A 20,133-nucleotide genomic window follows, 5' to 3' on the forward strand; every position below is an offset into this window, starting at 1 on the left:
CATACAATGATATGACTCACTTTTATAATTAGAAAATGTGTCAACATGTGTATCAATTTTGTGCGTCAAAATAAAATTATTGTTTGGTAACTTTAAGTACCACATTAATTAGTTAATATGTATTGGAATAATAGGGTCATGTTTTGAGTACCACATTAATTAATTAATATGCATTGGAATAATAGGGTCATGTTTTGACTTTTAAAAATATTTTTAGGTTTTTGCATGACTGGGTTCATGTTGATCTTCATCGACCTTTAAGTATAAACTATAGAGTATTGACTTAGGAACTGATTTACTAAACTTGATCCCAAGAGGTATGTATATTGAGTACTTAATTAGCTAGCTAGTCCAACTCATTTGTTTATCAATTTCCCAATAAGGGATATATAAAGTGAATACCTTGGATCACCAATTTATTGTCAAGACTGCTGCCTTTTGATTGAATTGAAAGTAATGTGCTGTTTAAAGGTGACTCTCCAACTAGATCGATAATCCCGATAGAGATATAAATTGAAAATCTAATGGTATCATGGAACTATGTATATATGTTTAAATGTAGGATTTATTTATTTTTATTGAGTTTATATGTAGGATTTTTTTTTTAATAAGAAAATAAGACAGTAGGTTGTGTGATCCGCGATCACACCCAGTTCCAATACAGTCGAACAAGAAGGCTTTTCTGGCCACAGAACGCAAAGCCTTATCCAAACATGAAAATTATTAAAATTAAAAGTGATTGTAACTGCATTTGCCAAGAAATTCGCCTCCGTGTATACATAGTTCCATGAAATGACTTCAAAAGCAGTCGTTAACCACTTGGTGTCTTCAATGATGTTCCTCAGCCGCCAAGGAGTAGAGCAGATTCATTTAATTGCATCAATAACTAGTTTAGAATCACCCTCACGCAAGCTTTCTTGAATCCCTTTCCTTTACCCAACCAAAAAGCATCCCTCAAAGCTAAAGCCTAAGCTACAAAAATGCTATTCTCTCCCAGGCTTCTTGCTCTAGCGACAAAAGGCAAACCATCTTCATTTCTGATCACAAAGTCGGCCGCAGCCTTGGAGTTGATAACAGAACCATCAAAGTTGATTTTCAGCAGCGCTCTTTGAGGAGGTTCCCATCTAATTTTCAGATTTTATTTTCTAGCCAACTTAACTCCATTGTTAGATTTGCCAGCAGCAGAATAAAAACGCTTTACTAAGGCTAGCAAGTTTCTCTTTACCTGAATCATCAAGCTTATGTAACCATTCCAACAATCCCAAACGAGTGTTATCATTTACAGGTGATATATCCGGGATTGTAGCCCAAACATGTCTTGAAAAATTGCAATTGATAAATAAATGATCATGATCTCCATTATCTGTGGTACATAAAGGACAGTTGGGACAAATTAAATTAATGCGTTTGTTTAACCTTGCCCGAGTTTGCAACCAGGTGTTAGTACCTTCCACATTCTTGATAATAGTTGATGTCTAGTATTGGTACCTTTGATGCTGTTTTGAATCTAAGTAGCTGACTTAACAGAGAAATTATCATTAGCATTCGAGCCCCAACAAAAGGAACCATTACCTCATTTAAGGGCAAAGAGATAATACAAATTTGGTTAATTAACAATATCATCAACAAGCTGTAAAAGTGAGTGCCTCTTCCAATTGTTGTTACAAATGAAATGATTAACTTTCAAGTTCCAATCAATAATGGACCTTTAAGATTCAGGGAAAAATGGTTTTTGTACAACTTTTTAAGTATAAGGTACTTAGTTGATGAGTGGTCTGGGTTTAACAGTTTAAGTGGCAAATGTGGCATATATAACAAGGCCTGTAACTAATTAGGGATAAAGAACGAGTAAATTCTACGTTTGTTGATGTCAAGATACTAATTTATTTGCATGGACGGTCAAACCTTGGTTAATGGATTTATATGTTCTAACTTCATGCAAAGAGCGGGATTATTCGTGTCTCAATTTCTCAGTACAGTTTCTACTTTCATGGATGAGAAACTGAAAATCTTGTTAATTCCTAACTCAAGTCTAATTCTTGCCTAATCAATATATGATCATTCAGTGTAATTGTTTAAATCACAGAACAAATTTTTCAACTTTTCTTTTTCCTGGAATTCTTCTAAGTAAAAAACACAATGCATGACAACCTCTGCTTCTCCTCTAAGCTGGCTATCAACAAATCAATAGTTTTCCCCTACCCATCAATACAAATCAAGAGGCTCAACCCTCAACCTATGGCAACCCAAAAAAAAGAAAGCTGAGTTCCTTCTTGCTGGTATGTGACGTAGTATTTAAAATTTAATTGTTGTCACATCCAAAGCTGTTTCGCCAGTCTAGCAGTACAAGAATGGCACCATAATGCGCCAACGCACCCAAAACCACCAAAACATGAAAAATCTGATGGCTGTGCCCTGCCAAATCAAACCACCCCGGCCTCCATCTCTCCGGAATCCGAGTGACATAAAATCCTGTCCCCGTCAAATAGAAAAACGCCATGGCAGCCTCGTATGCTAGAGTGAGGTTGCGCTTTGGATTCCCCCAGTTCACAACGCTGCCATGGATGGCGGGGACAATACCAAACAACCCCATAGACGCAAACAACAAGGCGCGGAACGTGCGAAACTCGCTGCTAGAGAGTTTTGGCGAGAGCAATGTCACGATGGTGAAAATGCCCATGACCGTTATGCCGCCAAGGTAGATGAACTGCCAGCGCGAGTCGCATTGGAAGATGTAGTAGATGGGAGGGAAGAAAGAGGTGATGATCATGGTGGTGATGCCAGCGTAGTCTATGCGGAGGAGCATGAGGTTTAATGGGTGTGAGTGACACGAAAAGAGGTGGCAAATGGTGCTTGAGAGGAGGCAGAACATAGAGCCGGCGAGGAACACATAAAATGGCCAATGTGCCACGCCCATTTCAGCCGATGCTACTGATGATGCAAATTCCATATCCTGAGGTGTCATTTGCTTCAAATCGATAAAATTTGTTGTCATCCCCTGTTAAATTTATATACTAATTAATTTTCGAAATCATATATCAAGGAGATTGTGATCACAAGAAGTAGCTACTTATATGAATGCTATAATAATACAATAGTATTAGGAACTTCATTAGAAATTAAAGTCAATTACCGAAATGAAATTACGGGAGACATTTGTGACTCCACTAATATGCGTGGACCTGAATCATACAAATACAAATTAAATGAGAAGGGGAGAACTAACTTGCATGATTAAGGGCTCGTTTTTAAGTGTTCTTTTTAGAATTCACTTGCATTTTCACTAATGATTTGATTTCAAAAACTTTTCTACTAGAAGCGCTTTCAGCTATTTTAAAATCACTTACAAAACAAGCTCTAATTAAGAGTTTAGTTTCCTAGATGCTCAAGTACTTAATTATCACTTAAAATTTTATACAATACTATACATCACAAATGTGATTGGCCAAAACGCTTATACTATATAAAATACAGCAATGTATAGTATACATTATCTCTGACTTAAACAATTTAGATTCTTCAGCTGTTAAATTCTCTGAAAATTTTAAGAGCAGACCCAACAATTATAGATTTAGCAATTTAAATTATGCATTGATGGGATGTACTCTAAAATCATAGGGTTTTTGAAGTCTTAAGACTAAAATGTATGGAATAATTATTTATATGTATGGTTGCAATTATTTATTAAAAATAAAGCTAGTAAATTATTTTTAACAAAAAGAGTGGTTTTCTAATAATTTTATCCAAGAGCATTTATCCCATGCTCAGAGTCAGAGATTCTAGGTTCAATTCCTTATTTTCCGACCATTGCTAATATAAAAATAAATTTATTCACAAAAAGACATAAAATTCGAATTAATGTTGCTCAGTTTCTAATTTTATGATCAGTCATTATCCTTTCGCGATTCTAATTTCAAAATTAGTGATATCAGATACAAATAGAAAAAATTCAAAGTTGCCAAAAACAGAATTAGAAAGAGTAAAAGAAAGAAAATCCCCAACCAACCTGGCAAAAAAGCCAAGGAGATCCGCTACCTGAGGCACTTCCAACAAATTCGCCATAGTCAAACCCAGAAACAGAACAAACCCGATCAAATGCCTGTAATTAATTTAAAAATAAAAAATAAAAAAATTTCAGAGAAAATACAAAAATTATTGAAACCATTAAATTCTAAAGGAATTATACAAGAAAACCCTTCAACTAAAATCTTTTTTTTTTTTAATGACAGAAGTACGATATTCATTAAAAATAAGAATACGTACAAAGCAAGAGGATAGTGTGCATAAAAGTGCTTCAATAAAAAATCTTGCCGGAGATTTCAATCCGGTTAAAAGAAAAAGAGTGTCTAGCACAAAACAACTTAACTATAGTGAGCTATACTCAGAAAATATTAAAGTTACATCAACATCAACTAAGGTTGCGATGAGAATTCTCCTCAATCAAGACATCAGCAAGCATATCAAGAGGGTTCTCAACCCTTTAACTAAAATCTAAATTCAACAAATAACATTGAAATTCGAATAATTAATGAAGAAATTAACCAAGAAAAATAAACAAATTTGGATTGAAAATTGATCATAACATAATTAAAAAAACATACGTCCAAACGTTGAGGGTTTCGTTATGCCACCGGAAAACGCTAAACAAAGCTTCCGGGAGAGACCAATCGGCCCGGTAGTAATTGAGTATGAACTCATTGTCCTTCATGTACCCCGGCAACTCCCAATACGACATCAACCCGTACCGCTTCGGATTTTCCTTGTTTTGCTTCTTCTTCTTCTTCCTTCTCCTCTTGTTCTTAATATTGTCTGCAGAAGAAATGTTACGGATTAGGGTTTGTTGATTCTTAATTTCTTCTTCTACTTGTTTCGCAGAAGCAGGAGTTGTTTGTTTTGATGAATATCTCTTCCTGGCAAGAGCTCCTCCTTCCTTGGGACTCATTGTCGCCGGACAAAATAATCACAAGGAGGTTGTGGAGGGAGGAGGGCTTTCGCTTCAGAGAGAGAGACAGAGACAGAGACGAATTTGGATTTGTAGGGTTACAAAATTTATATGGAGACGGACGGGCTTATGGTTTTGAAGAACCGGAGGATTGGATGGGATAACGGGGCTGCCTATTTAGTACAGTTGGAGGTTGCACAACTGCACCAACCAACCGCCAACTTATAAAATTTTATTTTTAATGTTTGGATTACACGATACTAAAAAATATGAAATGCATGGATTGACAAAGACATTTTTGCAAGTACGGAAAACACAAGATATATTATTTTATGTGTTATAATAAACGTGAATAAGATAATTTACGCTTATAATTTAAGTCGAATAATAACACTAAGTGATCGTATTTCGAGTATATATATGGAAGAATTGTTTGCATGGATGGTGGCGTGGGGCGAGCAGCTAGCTTGGCAATGTAAGCATGGTTGGTTGGTTGGTTCAGTAATCCATACCTAAATTATTCGAGAATGCATGACGTCTTTGCCTGGTTTTTATAGGAAGAATGGATATTAATTGGTTAACCATATTTTCATTACGTTCACACCAAAACAAAACTGATCAACCAATTGACATGAAAACCCACTTTTAATTTGTTTAATTCTCAATTTCACATTCCTAATCAGTATATTAATTAAAAAAATTAACATGTATACATAATACATGTATAATATGAGAGATTTTTCAATGTGACCGATACACGGGATGATACAACATATGTCATTATACAAAGGGTGTGATATATGTGTTCAAAAGTTAATAATTTAAAAAAAAAATTTCTCATCACTTATATAAAAACAAGTGGTGTATTACTCATGTTCATATCACAATAAAAAATTTATCCTATAATATATCTTACGGCTCGTCGATCGATGCAATGGTGTCACCCATTTGTATGACAAAATTTACCTCGTTGCTTCCTGATTGTGGATGGTCAAGGATGAGTTCCGATGCATGGTAATTAATTTCATCTTATATACAAACCTAACTACTTATTTTTAGTGAAAAATAAGGGTATGTTCATTAACCCTTTGAAAAACAATTTTTCGTTTTTTAAATAAAAAAATGGATGAAAAATACGTTCGGTAGACTGATATGTGAAAATATACATGAAATCGAGAAGCGCAGGAAACAATATTCAGCATAAGTTCTTTAGATGTTTCCGCTGCTTTTCAAAAATAGTTTTCAAATTATAAAAAAATAAAAGGTATATTATAAAACAAGTTACAATTTGATTAAAAAAAAATTCACGTTTGTCACCATTACCGTCACTAATGCCACCACCACCATCTTTGACATTTTGTTCCAAATGTATTTTAAACGTTTTGATTCTCAAACTAAATTGTTAAATGCATTCTCAAATCATAAAAATGTAAATTCTATTTGTTGTTTTCATTTTACAAACTAAGGGACAAACCCTAAAGAGTTTCCAACCTCGAACTTTTTATCTTATTCCTACCCGTTATCCTACACGCCATCAATACTGCCCCTTCTTACCAACCTAACTATTAACTTGCAAGCATACTTTTCATTTGGTTTTTGGTCAAGATCAAAGACGATAAATTGATTTCGATTTATTAAGTATAGATGCACGTCAATATTTCAAATATTTCATCATAATTACGAAGAAATAAAAAAGCCATGAGATAATGTTGGTCAACAACTTCCCATACAACATAATTTGGTTTTCCTTTAGTAATGTTTTTTGTTCAAACTAGTTGGGGAGAAATCTAATATATTCAATCTCGACCGGGAAGAAGCTGTACGTTAGACATTACGTTCCATAAAATCAATATCTTCTTCGGATCTCATAATCCGGAGTCGATGGGTCAAAAAAGCCGGACAACTCATTCTCAATCTTACAATTCCATTAGTACATCACATTGACATACCTCACACAAATCAAAAGTTCAAATCTCTCTCTCCCTCTTTTCAATTATCTAAATTTCTCGATTTATCGATTCCGAACTGCAAGATCCGGATAAGATCTGAATTCATTTCGATAAATACATTGTGACCCTACGGACACATGCTCTTCCATGGAAGTTTAACAATGGCACGTCTACAAGTGTACTTGAGGAGGAGACCCACACTTTCGCAAACATTAACATGAGAGCAATTTACACAAAAAGGATTTACTGGGACACCACGATACAGATTTGCCGGGACACCACGAAACAGGTTCAAAATGATTTTGACATTCTGATCCAATAATGCAATTTTTCCACATAACAATGCATATTAATGGATTGAACGCCACAAGACGATGAACAAGACCTTGGTCCATGTAAATCTTCTCCACAAACAAATATTGCAAATCCACATCTTTCATAATCTACTTTTGGAGAGAGGATTCAATGATACGAAAACACTAAAATTGCGACATCTCATGTCAACACTAACCTTATATATAAAGCCAGGAGGCCCTTTTAGAGTCACCGGTTTCACCAAAAATTTTAGGATAAAAATATCCCTCAAACAAAAAAGTTCAAAAAATGAAATATAATATAATATAATATAAATATAAGTATAAGTGGGAAGAAAGAAAAGAATAAAAAAAAGGAAAGAATGAGTGATAGTTGATGGTGCAAGTGCCCAAGTGAAGGGGAAAGGAAAATATAATAAAAAATAAGAAAAATTAAGAATGTTGTGTTCAAAACATCTTAAGAGGCTCATAGCGCTAGTGATAAAAAAGAAAATAATGAAATAAAAAAATATTGAAGCAATTCACGCATATAAATACATTTAAAATGTGTAAGTCACGTGTAGTGCACTGATTCAAAAAATATCTTTTGCACACGGTTGTTTATTAAATATTATTTCTCTATTTTTAAACACTTAAGAGGCACGTAGTGCCAGTTATAAAAAAAGTTTTTTCGCACGCGCATAATAATGTGATTCAATTAGTTGTCAAATGATTATATTTTTTTAAACAAACAATGTTATCTACACTATAGAGTTTCTTCTAGTATGGTCTAATATTATTCATTTAGTTCAAATATTTGACTTTCTTTTTGTCATAAAAAAAAAAAAAAATTATGGAAGCAATTCATGCATATAAATACATTTAAAACGTGTAAATAACGCGTAACATGCCGTGATTCCAAAAATGTTTTTTGTATGCAAATGGGCTCGTGCATGAAGGGCAGTAATGTTATATGTGACAGCACGCCACTGGTGACGGTGTACATGTCCATGAAAATTGCTCACCTGGTTTTGAGTCATGACATCAACAGCTAAGTAAAGGCAAGCTATGGATGAACATATGAAATCGCAGAGAGAGATCGTCCTCCTCCAAATCTGCACATATGTTGACTATTTTTATTTCTTAACTAAAAATATAGCCAGAAAGTAACAAAAGGTTTAAATTTGATGAAAATACAAGTATTGAGCTTTATGTCGAATCCCCCGGCAAACGAATTTTCGGGGAGGGGGCGGCAAAAGGTTCAAGATATAGAGAAAAACTGCTCATGGGGAAGGCTTTACAAATAATGCACACTTCTAGTTCTTGAGAACTCCTAGTTTCTCCAAGGAAGCACGGATATCGTCGCTCCTGCAACCTTCACTGGTCTGAACTATGTTGGAGGTGTCGAGTGCCAGGACATCGGTTAGAGGGTAGTTTCGGTTATTGTGGAGTTGACTGATTGCATTCCTGCCAACTCCCTTCAGTACTACACTTTGGTGCAGTCCACCGAGCAATCCTTCATAGTCCGTGTCGCCGCACTCTCCAGTGAGAACCACCACTTTCGATAAGTCTACCCCCCATCGGAGATATAAATACCTGAAGCAAATGCTTGTTTCGGTGATCAAATATTCAAAGCAATTCCAAAGCAGTTTTACAATTTTACTAAACCAACGATCGTTTGGATTTGTCGACAACAGGACATTAGCATTCACCTTATTACTTTTGAGTGGTATCTGTAATTAGATTCTACTAGACTATTACCATGGACGTGATGAGTTCATTCTGGTCCAATGACCTTAAAGCGAAAATTCACTATAAATTAAGTCAATAGTGTAGATAAGTAATGCATAAATACTGTACCTGAGGGCTTGAGAACGAGATGCCAATACTGGAATTACGTTCACTCTGGTCCCGTTTTGGCAGTAAATTACATGGCATCGTAAAGCCTGAATCCTCAGCACCTTCCGAAGCTCCTTTACCGGGGGTAACTGCAAAGATAAAATAAAAGAATTCCGATGATGTACATCCAATGTAATACACTATAACATATTACATGCTTCAATAAAAATTCAAGGGTAACTTTTATAATTAATTGAAGTTGCCCAGCGTATCAACGTACCAATGATTTTCTTGTTAATTTAAGAATTCATACCAAACTGATCCAGAATCAAAATTGACAAACACTTACCCTTCCTGGTGCCTGCACTTTAAAAGCATAACAATAGTCAGTTGAAAGTTGATCAGCTGCAGAAACAATTGCCTCACTCCCAGTCTTCTTATCATTAACTGAAGTTGCCCAGCGTACCAATGTCTTCCTCAATCCTTCTCCACCCCAACGGTATTCAATGTGTGAATGGTAATAAAAGTCGACCACGAAGGGGCGATCCTCAGAATTAATAGATGGATAGTAGAGGTCACTGCCACTGTTACAAATATATGCATCAAAATCTTTAGGGCTCAAGCCCCCGAAAACCAGAAATGAACGTATCTCGATTATGGTCAAGGATGTTGACAATATGAATCCTACAGAGCCTTCAGCCTTTTCCTTTCCCGTAGCCTCAAAAATATTTTTTGTAATTTCATTAAGTTCTGTAACGGTTTCACAATCCACAGAAATGACAATAAGATGTTTCCTCCTCCTCAAAACTGGGAACTTTCCAGCATTGTTATGGTCTGCTTTCTCTGAGAACCCAGCCCTCCGCGTGTCCCTCGAAATACCCTTTGACCATGCCAAAACAGCACTCTCTATTTTACTCCTTCTGTCAGCAGTATTTCCTTCAGAATCTAAACTATCATTTACACTAGTTCCGCTCTTTTCTCCATCCATTGAAAACTTCAAGTTCAAAGATAAATCGTGTATATCTCTCAAGGAATCACTTGCGGATTCTGATTCTGAAGTGTCTCCTCCATCCTCACTTCTCTGCCACTGTGGTTGCCTCTGTTTGCAACTGGCTATTCGGGATAGATAAGTTTTGCAGTGTTCAGGCCACGAAAATAGGTGAATGTTCTTCAACCCATTCTGCCGACATCTTGCCCAAAGCTGCTTATCCGCAACAAGCTTCAGGAGAGCATCGGCAATAGACTGCTGATCATGAGGATCAATAAGAAGACCATTGTCAAGCACCTGCAGAAATAACTCCAATCAGTTTTGGAATTCCGACAACAATTCTATGTACAATAATATAGAAACTTTTATTAATTCTTTACGACCAATGAGCAGGCATACCTGATGTATATCAACAGGGCCTCCATTTTTTGTGGCAACAATAGGTAAACCATGAGCAGCTGCCTGTACAATGAAAGCGCAAAAGTTAAACTCGTTTGTGAAAAAAGAACAAGAAATTATAAATAGTGGAATAGCACACAAAACTCCTGATAAGTTTTAGACTTGCACCTCAATTAAAGTGAGTCCAAAGGGCTCAATGAAAGCTGGATTAATGAAAACACCCTGCAAAAAGCATTAGCAGGAAAAGAGTAGACTGAGAGTTGATTCTTGTTTTTGGGTATGAAATAGTAGCTAATGATATTAAACTAAACGCTACAATAAAATGAGAGTAATGGTAAATTTTTAGTAGCTACAAAATAAAAAGAATTTTACAAGAGCACTGCAGGTATACAATGTTGAACGATAGGCACCTTTGTCTTTGCTGCTAGACGATATATATCGGGAACATCAGATTGTTTGTGGTGTTTGGGGTATGCGACTTGCCCATACAAATCATAGTTGTCAATCAGCTTGAGCACTGAGAGAAGAAGAGAAGCACTTGTGCTTGACATTTCATCAATTCCATCACGGTTACCCATAATGAGTGTCTGCAGAGTACAGAGGAAAAGAAAAAGGTTAAACAAATGACATTGGCTCAGCAACAAAGCCAATCAGCAGATCAGATAGAACACAAAGGTATCAGCAGCAAGAAAGTGCATTAAGGATTTTAACATACAAGGTTGGCAAGCTCTCTTAGTGGACGACATTCTCCAAATGCTTTGACCAAAGTTGTAATGTTCTTTTTCGGATCTGGTCTAGCAAGGGCAAGAATCATTGGCTTGCGAGGATTGGTAAAGAAACGCATTATCTGCATCATGAAATAATTCGGTTGGCACCAGTCAATGCATAATTCATGAAAACACAAGGCTTGTAAGTTACAAAGCAGGACGTATTGAAACTGACTCATCAGCTATACTCTGAAAGAAATCAGAGTAAAAATGAATTACGAATAACTAGCACCTCAGACCAAATAGGTGGGTCTGGAGAAGTTGGATGGTCTTCATTTGCTTCTGTTTCAGCATCCATATCACCATCATGCGGAACAATATGATGGAACTCCATTCCAGGAGGAATTACCTGCACAGAGCTACAAATTCGTAAGATATGTTTATAAAACGAGCAAGCCATGAGTACCCTTTAAACAGTGCTGATCAGGGTAGCAACAAAAAAACACACTCGGAAGCATACCCTACTCAAATTGGGCCATTTTTCAAGTCCTCCCCTAGAGTTATGGAAAAGCATTCAACAAGAATATGAAAGATCTCAGTACTTACCACCATGCGGGGCATGAACCTTCCATAACAGCTCACATTACGCCTCAACCTAGCTCGTAGTTTACGCTCCAGTATTGGATCAAAACCATTATACAACCGCCATTGCTCTTCTATCTCCTGTCTAGTGCTGGTAATAACTATTTCGGAGGCATCAAGGGCTAACTCCTCTGCCTCTATCCGACGCATTATTTTATATGTTTTGTTTATCTCATCCCTTGAAAGTCGGCCTTGCTTTAAAAGTTGCTCCAACTTATCTCGGCCGAGTGAGTGGCCAGTAAAAAGCATCGGTACATTTAAAGCCCCAGATAGAAGGGCAGCAGAGTCACCAGCATCTGCATAATGCCCATGGATGGCAACAGGCCAGACTGGCTTCCCGCCACCAATTTGTTCACCCAAAACTTTGGACATTTGCATTATGTGGTTCAATGCACCATCAACAAATTCAGGGATGTGTGGCCAGAGTTCTTCTTTGGGAATGTATTTATCTTTGGGACCAAATGGTATACGAATGATATAAGAACCACTGCTCTCCCCCATCTCTTCTTCAAAACCTTCTGCATTTATTGGAGTCAGCATCTCTGTCGGCTCACCATAACTCCAGTCTACATCCGGCGATGACACTTGTCTTGTTAGCAGATCAACTCTGTACACTCCTGGCGTGGTGCCCAATGCCCGTGCAAGTTCTACTACATACTTAACCTGAATGAAAATAAACCCAGTATTATACAGGTAGCTATATAAGCTACCACAGAATGAATTACCATATCAAATAAATGTGCGGTGCAATCAGAGACTGGGAATGAAACCACATTAACAACAAAATATTACCTGACCACCAGTATCGGAGTCACGACCAAGCTCCATTTGTTCACCTCGTATGAGACCATGAAGGCTGCATGAATACTTGTCTTCAGAAACATTATTAAGAAAACACAAAAATTCATGCAGACCCTGATATCATATTCCGTACAACTCAAAATTGAGAGAGATAGATGGGCGGTTAGTGACCATCAGACTAAGTTCTCTGTAGCAGCAAGTTAAACTATCACTTCCATGCTTCCATTAAATACTGAAAGCATATCTAATATTATCATTTGAGATGCCATGCAACACTGACCAATAATTCATAGCCATGATTACATACAAAACTTAAAACATTAAAGTTCAGTTCATGCCTTATTAGTACAATATATAGCTTTTTCCCCTTCTGCTGGCTAATCCATGTCTCCATCGCGTCAACAGAGTTAATTCTAGGCAGTCTTCCTCTGTGACTATCACCGTGAGCTGACATGTCACTCACCGTATCTCCCTTCTCTCCCTCAGACAAGTCTTCAGACATATCAGCAGTAGCTTCTCTGCGACCTCTTTCGCGTTCAAGACGACGTTTAGCCTTCCGTTGAGATTCTTCGCCCTCAAGCTGCAGAAGAATAGACAGTGAGAAGAAAAAGATCACATTTAAGCAAAATCGTCGTAAGCTTTCTCTTCTCTTTCTTTCAATTTCACCTGAAATAACCGTCTCATTTGTTAATTAATGCGTATTCATGAATCAGCATCCTCCAAAATCAAAAATCGAAAAGACCCTACAAACAATTAGTACTCCGTAACAATTACAAATTAAAAGGAGCAAACTTTACATAAAACATTCGATTTAACAGACACCCCGAAAAACTATTGTTGTTATTATTATTATTATTATTATTATTATATAATGCAGAAACAAATCCAGCAATCTTAGCTTCCAAGTTATCAGCACACGAATCAAAGAGGCACAAATCTCACAAAGAACAATCTATATCGAAAATTTACAACCCGAAAAGTAAGCTAAAAGAAAAACCTGCTTCTTCTGGCGAGCCAAGTTCCAAATCCGCCAGCACAAATTCTCCAATCTGGTGTTCCTCTCCTGGGGACTCCTCGTCGCCGAAGCCTGCCATTGATTCCCACACTTCATCATCAATCAAACAGAAAACAGAGCAGAAACACAACTTAGAGAAAAAAAGGGAGGGGAGAGAGAGAGAAAGAGTGAGACTTACGCGAACCCAGGAGCGATGGAGATCGGTCTCATCGAAGCCGGTGATGACCTCCTCGACGAAGTATCGGGTGGGACTGAAGTGTCCTCTCTCCCTTAGCAACAACGACGACTTGGCATCGTCGACGAGTCCCGGTCCCACGTCCAGAATGGCCTCCAGGTAACTGTTTATCCAATCGTTCCCCGCCATTAATCACCAAATCTGAGCTTTTCACCGTCCGCTGGTTCGGCAGCTGATTCCAATTGCGAATTTAGTGAGAGAGAGAAAGAGAGAAAGCGAGCTGTGGACGGTGGAGGAGAGTGAGAAATGGAAGCGGGGTTTTATGCATGTGAATGCGACTGTTGGGGGGTGGTGGGAAGGAGGAAGGAGGTGGCGGTGGCTTTGACAACGATCTTCTCTGTTTTGTTTTTGTCTAAGTAGTCCTCCGTCGACATTTGTTTGACGAATCAAGGACCTTAAATTACAGGAAATTACTTTCTAGTCAAAAGGACACTTTAAAATTTAGGACAAAAAATCCAACAAAGTAAAAGATTTGAACCATTTTTGTTTTTTTGTTGGATTTAAATACACTTTGTAAAATCTGGCTTGAATAGTGCTTAACTTCGACAACCTGCTTTCTCCGGCGCATACTACTCTAGCTGCGCTTAAAGGGTCAGTTTGGCTTCCTCTCTGGTGGTCATTTATAAGAGACACAAATGAAAAAGAAGTTAGAAGTGATCCCTTGTCGAAACAAAAGTTAATATACATCAGCCTCTTAGCGGGATCTAGCGCATAAGGATTGAATCTTTTTGTTACAAATACAATGTTGTATTAACTGAAGCGATTCATGGTAGAAAAAAAGGTCTAGTTTCTTAGAGAGCGCTTGCGCAGGTGTTAATTGAATATTTTTCGTTACAAATACAATGACGGTATATCATAAGAATATGTTCTCTTATCCTTACGTACTGATAATCTTTATTCCATAAAGCTTTTTTTTTCTTTTTAGGAATATTCCATGTAGTTGGATGTTGAAATAATATTGAATTATTTATAATTTAACCATTTGTTCACTTTAGTTTTCTTTTCTCAAATACTTTTTACAAATTATTTTTTTATGATTCATAACGTATACATACTTTTATTATATTGTTGAAATTGTTTTAATGAATATTGTTGATTAGTCAGAAAATAAAAAAACGAGGTTATGCTTTTGTATCACCAATGTATATAAAATAATTTATAAATTAGGAACTCAAATAATTTATAAACCCTTACTATCTAGCCACCTACAAATATTAGGCTTCTCTCTTTGGCAAATTACAAATACGTGCTAGTTTTGTTGTGTTTTTGTTTTAAGGAATAATTGGTATTGAACCACGGTTATTTATTCTTCTAAGTTTAGATGAGGCTAATTTTTTTTTTTTTCAAAAATTGATGAGTGGAAGATAGTATGGAGAATCGGATGAGGCTAGTTAGAAATTGCATTCTATCCGTAACCACAATCAAGTAAATTCATAGCTTACAAAGTATTGAACTCAAAATCTTTCACTTTTTTTTTAGAAAATTGTTGTTCACATTTATCTACTAGGTCACTTGTCGCGAGTACAAATATATGTTAGTTGGAGATCATCAAAAATCTCTAAAAAACAGAAGGCAGTATTTTATTTGTTGGAAAAGGCGGGTTCGATGTTTCATAATAATAAATAAATAAGGGACTAAAATGTAAAGCAATTAATTACTGAATTATTAATTAATGCCCAAATTTACAATATATTAATTAATTGATGTCCAATATATTGTGGACAGGTGTCCGAGAGATGTCAAGAGTAGGAGCTCCTTTACACGTACTGCTGCGGGTGTCTGAAATGCACGTCAACTTAATGATTGAGTAAAAAGATGAAATTACTTTTAATTATTAGAATAATGGAGTTAGGAGAATCTTCTGGTATATCCCCTAGAGTTGGAGACAAGTCAGTAAAACGGATTGAGATATTCTCCGAATCTTAATATCTGAAGCTTAAGATCATCCTTAAAAAAGATGTCAAATTTAAAACTTAAAATTTAAATTTGAAAGTTTATATGACACTTTGACATTCTTTAAATTTTTGCTCTCTAACCGATATGTCAAATTTTAAACATAAAATAATAATTTATATGTATTTTCTTTACATTGGGAATGAAAAGAAATAAAAGAATAATACTTTAAACCAATAAAAAATTAATAAAAAGTATTTAATAATTAATTAAAAAAATCTGAAGGTGCTGTCAAATTTGGCAGCGAGGGAAGAGATGTCAATCCATGTCATGCCACATATTTGGCTTCTCGGTTGGAAAACATTAGTACTGTCTTTTGTTACTATTATTGCTGATTTTGACAATTTAACATCTCATTTGGAAATGCTTTAAGAATCCCAAAAGTCTTTGGCCATTTAATTTTGGGATTTTTTTATATGGGTCCAAAGTAACTAAAAATTTGTTCTATTTCAAAAGTCAAAAGTCATTAAAAATTAGACCTATTTCAAAAGATGGTCTATAAAATTGGACCTGTTTCAAAATTTCCCTTTAATTTTTTAAAATTTTGTGAGGTAAATCAGTAAAATGAGTGAAATGAGTTGATTGGGATATGATTGAAATTGAACAGTCTGAACCTCGATATTATTAGGTTTTGGACACATAAATCTATAATCAATCTCAATCTTAATAAAAAATAAAAAGATACAAAATAAGTAAAAACTATCCATATTTACTTAACGGACAATATTTGATTCTACAAAAGTACCTCTTACAAATGTGATGTGATGCGGTTAGTTTGTTTTTTTTAGAATCAAGCTTATTAGACTAAATGGTTGTCAATGTTAAATTTGTGTTGGATGCGTTAATAGTAACATAAATCATAACTTGAAAAACAGTAATATATTGTAAGCTTTATGCGTTTTATGGACAACAATTATTACTAAAAATGAATAAAATCAATTCTCATCGACAACGAATCATACAGAAGTTTGTAAGGTCGACAAGTGGAACAAAGTCACAAACATTTGTGTAAAAGCCACTAATCACTAGTAGAGTAAGCATGCTTAGTGCCGATGGATACTGTATTCTTAAGGTAAATCATTATTATTTTAAGATATTGTTGTTTATATAACCTTGATTACCTAAACTTAAACATGTTAAGCGCCAATTGGAACACATAATCCTATCATATTTGGCTCCTAGTGCACTATATTATATAGGGCTTAATCCTTGAAGGTAGTAGAAAATATTTGAAATTATTCCTCACATATTAGTCGTTATGTTCCTTCACGTCCAATCAGACAATACATGGCGTAACAATATCGTATTAATCTGAAGCCAAGAAGTAGGTATTGCGTAACAATATCCTTATTTTGGCACTTCTCTATGTGGCACCATGTCTAAAAAATAAGCGTAACGGAAATGAGAATGTTTTGTTGGATGTGTGAACACACAAAAAATAACAAGATTAAGAACGAAGATATTCGAGGTAAAGTAATAGTGGCCGCAATTGAAGATAAGATGATAAAAAATCAATTAAGGTAATTTGGACATGTGAACCGAAGACCTATAAATGCTCCAGTTAGAAAATGCGATTATGAAATAGAAGCTCAGGACAAAATGAGTAGAGGAAGACTTATGAATACTTGGTAAGAGACTTTAAGAAAAGACATAGAGTACTTGGAGCTAACGGAAATCAAGCTCAGTAGCATTATAGTCATATAGACGACCCCACTTAGTGAGATAAAGTTTTGTCATTAATTGTTGTCGTTGTTTTTATTTTTGCCGTGAAGAATCGAATTACTGATTTATTCTTCTCTTAAAACATCACATGGCAGTCCCTCACCACTTGAATTAACTCGAAAGGCCCAACTACGCAATGATCAATTGTCATGTGTCGCATTCAAGAATTAAACCATATTGGTATATATGATGGTGATCTTTTTTTTTTTTTTTTTTTTTGTAAAATCATACTATCCACATTTCATCGCATGTGCTTTTCAAGGATTGAAATCGATGAAGGGCCACATGAACCCAAATAAGTTTAAAGGTTTTTTGTCTTTTAAAATGTATCTTGCTTTGAAAGTGGTAGACTGCTAGTTTACAAAAACATAGCCATACATCAAAAGAGTTTTCTGCAATTGGATAAGCAAAGCCAATGAAAGAAAAGTTCATAGGATAGTAATACTAAATTGCTCCAATAATTTCATCTAGAATCAAAACTCAATATTTGAGTGTGCTAAAATCATTTTTACGAAGAAACACATATAATCTATTTTGAGTTAATTACAAAAAACTACCTCAAGTATGGTCAAATGACACTTTCATACCTCATCTTTTAAATTGACAATGTCAACCTCATCTTACGAATTGTGTCAATGTTATACCTTCCGTTAGCTTGGCCGTTTATTTCTCAGTTAAATGCTGACGTGGCTGGATCTGAGACCCATTTTTATTAAAAAAATTAATAAAAAAATTAGTAAAAACAAAAAAATCATTTAATATTATTTAAATATTAAAATAATAATAAAAAAGTACATAAAAAAATAAAAAACAAACAGCCATTATCTTCCCTCTCCTTTCGTGCATCTCCCCCTCTCTCTTCCCATCATCTTCCTGCAACCCAGCAACCCAGAAAAGAAGAAGGAGAAAGAAGAAGAAGAAGAAGAGAAAAAAAAAAAAAAAAAAAAAAACAGCAGCAAACCCGTCCACTCCCACCCAACCCCACCCCCCCCCAACCTAACCCGCAGAAGAAGAAGAAGAAGAAGAAGAGGGAAGCAGAAGAAGAGAGAAGAAAAAAAAAAAAAAAAAAAAAAAACCCAGTTCGTCCCCCTGCAAGAAGAAGAAGAAGAAGAAGAAGAAGAAGAGGGAAGAAGAGGGAAGAAGAAGAAGAGAGAAGAAAAAAAAAAAACCCAGTTCGCCCCCTCACACCCACCCTCTCCTCTCCACACCCATTCCCCCACCCCCCCTCTCCCCCCCTCGCCGCCCCCCCCCCCCCCCGCGGACCCCCGGCCCATTTTCTCCTCGCCCAGGAGAATGGGTTTTTTTTTTCTGGGTTTTTTTTTTTTTTTTTTTTAGGGGTTGTAGATAGTGGGTGCGAGGTTGGGGTGCGAAGGTGGGGAGGTTGGGTGCGTGGGTGTGGGGAGAAGAGGGGGTGAGGAGCAAGGAAAACAAATTGGTTTTTTTTTTTTTTTTTTCTCTTCTGTTTTTCTGGGTTGTAGTTGCAGAAAGGGGAAGAAGATGAAGATGGGGAGAAGGGAGAGAGGGGGGGGGAAGGGAGAATTGACGTTGGTTTTTTTTTTTTTTTTTTTTAAAAATAATTTTTCTTTATTATTTTAATATTTAAATATATTAAATGATTTTTTTTGTTTTTAATAAATTTTTTATTAATTTTTTAATAAAAATGGTCCCAGATCAAGCCACGTCAGCATTTAACTGAGAATAAACGGCCAAACTAACGGAAGGTATAATTGACACAAATTCGTAAGATGAGGTCTATTTTCTATAAAATCACTTAATTGAGTTTTACCTTTCCCAAAATCACTCCAAACCTCCTTAATTTTTTTTTTTATAGACAAACGATAAGATAGTTTATACTAAATTTATCTGAATTATGACAAGCTTAGATCTCTAGATTCATTCCTTTTATTGGCCAAACGTAATACAAAACGGCAAAAGACTCGGGAGATATTCTCTAATGCACAACAAAAGTCTACACTTAAGTTGCACAATAAAACTAAGAGCCGTTTGATTATTTGATTTAACATAATATTATTTTTTTCCTTCAACAAACGATATTATGTACATTAAGGGGGTGAAGGAGTGGGTTAAGCCTTACAATGAACTAATAATTTTAAATTCGTCTTTGGCGAGAATTGAATCTAAGACTTCTTACTTATAAGTAAAAAAGAATATCACTAGATCATAATATAAAGTGATGATTTAACAAGATTTAACGGTCTTATTTTGTTGTGTACAGGAGAGATCCGACAAATTCATATTTCTCGTCCATTGTCAAATTCCATTTTCACATATTGGGCTTGGACCTTAGAAGACAATTACATGTGGAACCCTAGCAATTCAAGTTTAGCCTAGTGTTGTTTAGAGTGTTGTTTCTATCTCCAATTTTAAGAAAATTATGTATACATGGAATCGGATGATACTCAAATATAATGGAAATTGTTCTTTTACAATAGAGCATGATTATCTAGTTGGTTAGACTGTTCTTCTCAATTTTTCTTTGAAAACTTTCAATGTTATTAAAATTATATCATTTCATTTCAAAATAAGTATGAAACGCATGAACTACTAGCCTACTAGCAAGACATTTTACTGGTATTCATCTATATTTACAACTGAGAGATTTCATGAGTTCAAAACCTAATTATTCA

At 35.6% G+C, this 20,133-nt stretch overlaps 2 protein-coding genes across 2 annotated transcripts; both read right to left on the minus strand.

Moving 5' to 3' along the window:
- Positions 1 to 2,041: 2,041 nt before the first annotated feature.
- LOC103953883 (heptahelical transmembrane protein 1-like) lies at positions 2,042 to 5,258 on the minus strand. Its single transcript, XM_009365687.3, has 4 exons — positions 4,602 to 5,258; positions 4,007 to 4,099; positions 3,134 to 3,182; positions 2,042 to 2,998 (listed from the first exon to the last, which is right to left on the minus strand). The coding sequence occupies exons 1-4, from the start codon at positions 4,940 to 4,942 to the stop codon at positions 2,303 to 2,305; spliced, it is 1,179 nt and encodes a 392-aa protein (XP_009363962.1). The 5' UTR covers positions 4,943 to 5,258; the 3' UTR covers positions 2,042 to 2,302.
- Positions 5,259 to 8,257: 2,999 nt separating this feature from the next.
- Positions 8,258 to 14,103, minus strand: LOC103953884 (probable sucrose-phosphate synthase 1). The gene is made up of 13 exons (XM_009365688.3): positions 13,754 to 14,103; positions 13,558 to 13,647; positions 12,899 to 13,140; positions 12,552 to 12,615; positions 11,724 to 12,422; positions 11,410 to 11,526; positions 11,126 to 11,257; positions 10,821 to 10,997; positions 10,579 to 10,632; positions 10,411 to 10,473; positions 9,373 to 10,308; positions 9,045 to 9,172; positions 8,258 to 8,780 (listed from the first exon to the last, which is right to left on the minus strand). Exons 1-13 carry the CDS (start codon positions 13,937 to 13,939, stop codon positions 8,501 to 8,503), a joined length of 3,168 nt encoding a protein of 1,055 aa, XP_009363963.2. The 5' UTR covers positions 13,940 to 14,103; the 3' UTR covers positions 8,258 to 8,500.
- Between the last annotated feature and the right edge of the window lie 6,030 nt (positions 14,104 to 20,133).

The sequence above is a fragment of a genome, unplaced genomic scaffold, assembly GCF_019419815.1.
Source record: "Pyrus x bretschneideri cultivar Hongxiangsu unplaced genomic scaffold, Pyrus_bretschneideri_v1 Contig44, whole genome shotgun sequence".
Classification (NCBI taxonomy): domain Eukaryota; kingdom Viridiplantae; phylum Streptophyta; class Magnoliopsida; order Rosales; family Rosaceae; genus Pyrus; species Pyrus x bretschneideri.

What these genes read in the sequence shown, in the direction of transcription:
- LOC103953884 (XM_009365688.3), bottom strand. Translation starts at nt 13,939, where the DNA reads ATGGCGGGGAACGATTGGATAAACAGTTACCTGGAGGCCATTCTGGAC. An exon ending in ACTCCGATACTGGTGGTCAG is followed by an intron (nt 12,423 to 12,551) that starts GTAATATTTTGT and finishes ATTTTCATTCAG; the next exon opens with GTTAAGTATGTAGTAGAACT. An exon ending in TCTCGTTCTCAAGCCCTCAG is followed by an intron (nt 8,781 to 9,044) that starts GTACAGTATTTA and finishes CATTTGCTTCAG; the next exon opens with GTATTTATATCTCCGATGGG.
- LOC103953883 (XM_009365687.3), bottom strand. Translation starts at nt 4,942, where the DNA reads ATGAGTCCCAAGGAAGGAGGAGCTCTTGCCAGGAAGAGATATTCATCA. An exon ending in GAAACCCTCAACGTTTGGAC is followed by an intron (nt 4,100 to 4,601) that starts GTATGTTTTTTT and finishes AATTAATTACAG; the next exon opens with GCATTTGATCGGGTTTGTTC. An exon ending in TCTCCCGTAATTTCATTTCG is followed by an intron (nt 2,999 to 3,133) that starts GTAATTGACTTT and finishes TAAATTTAACAG; the next exon opens with GGGATGACAACAAATTTTAT.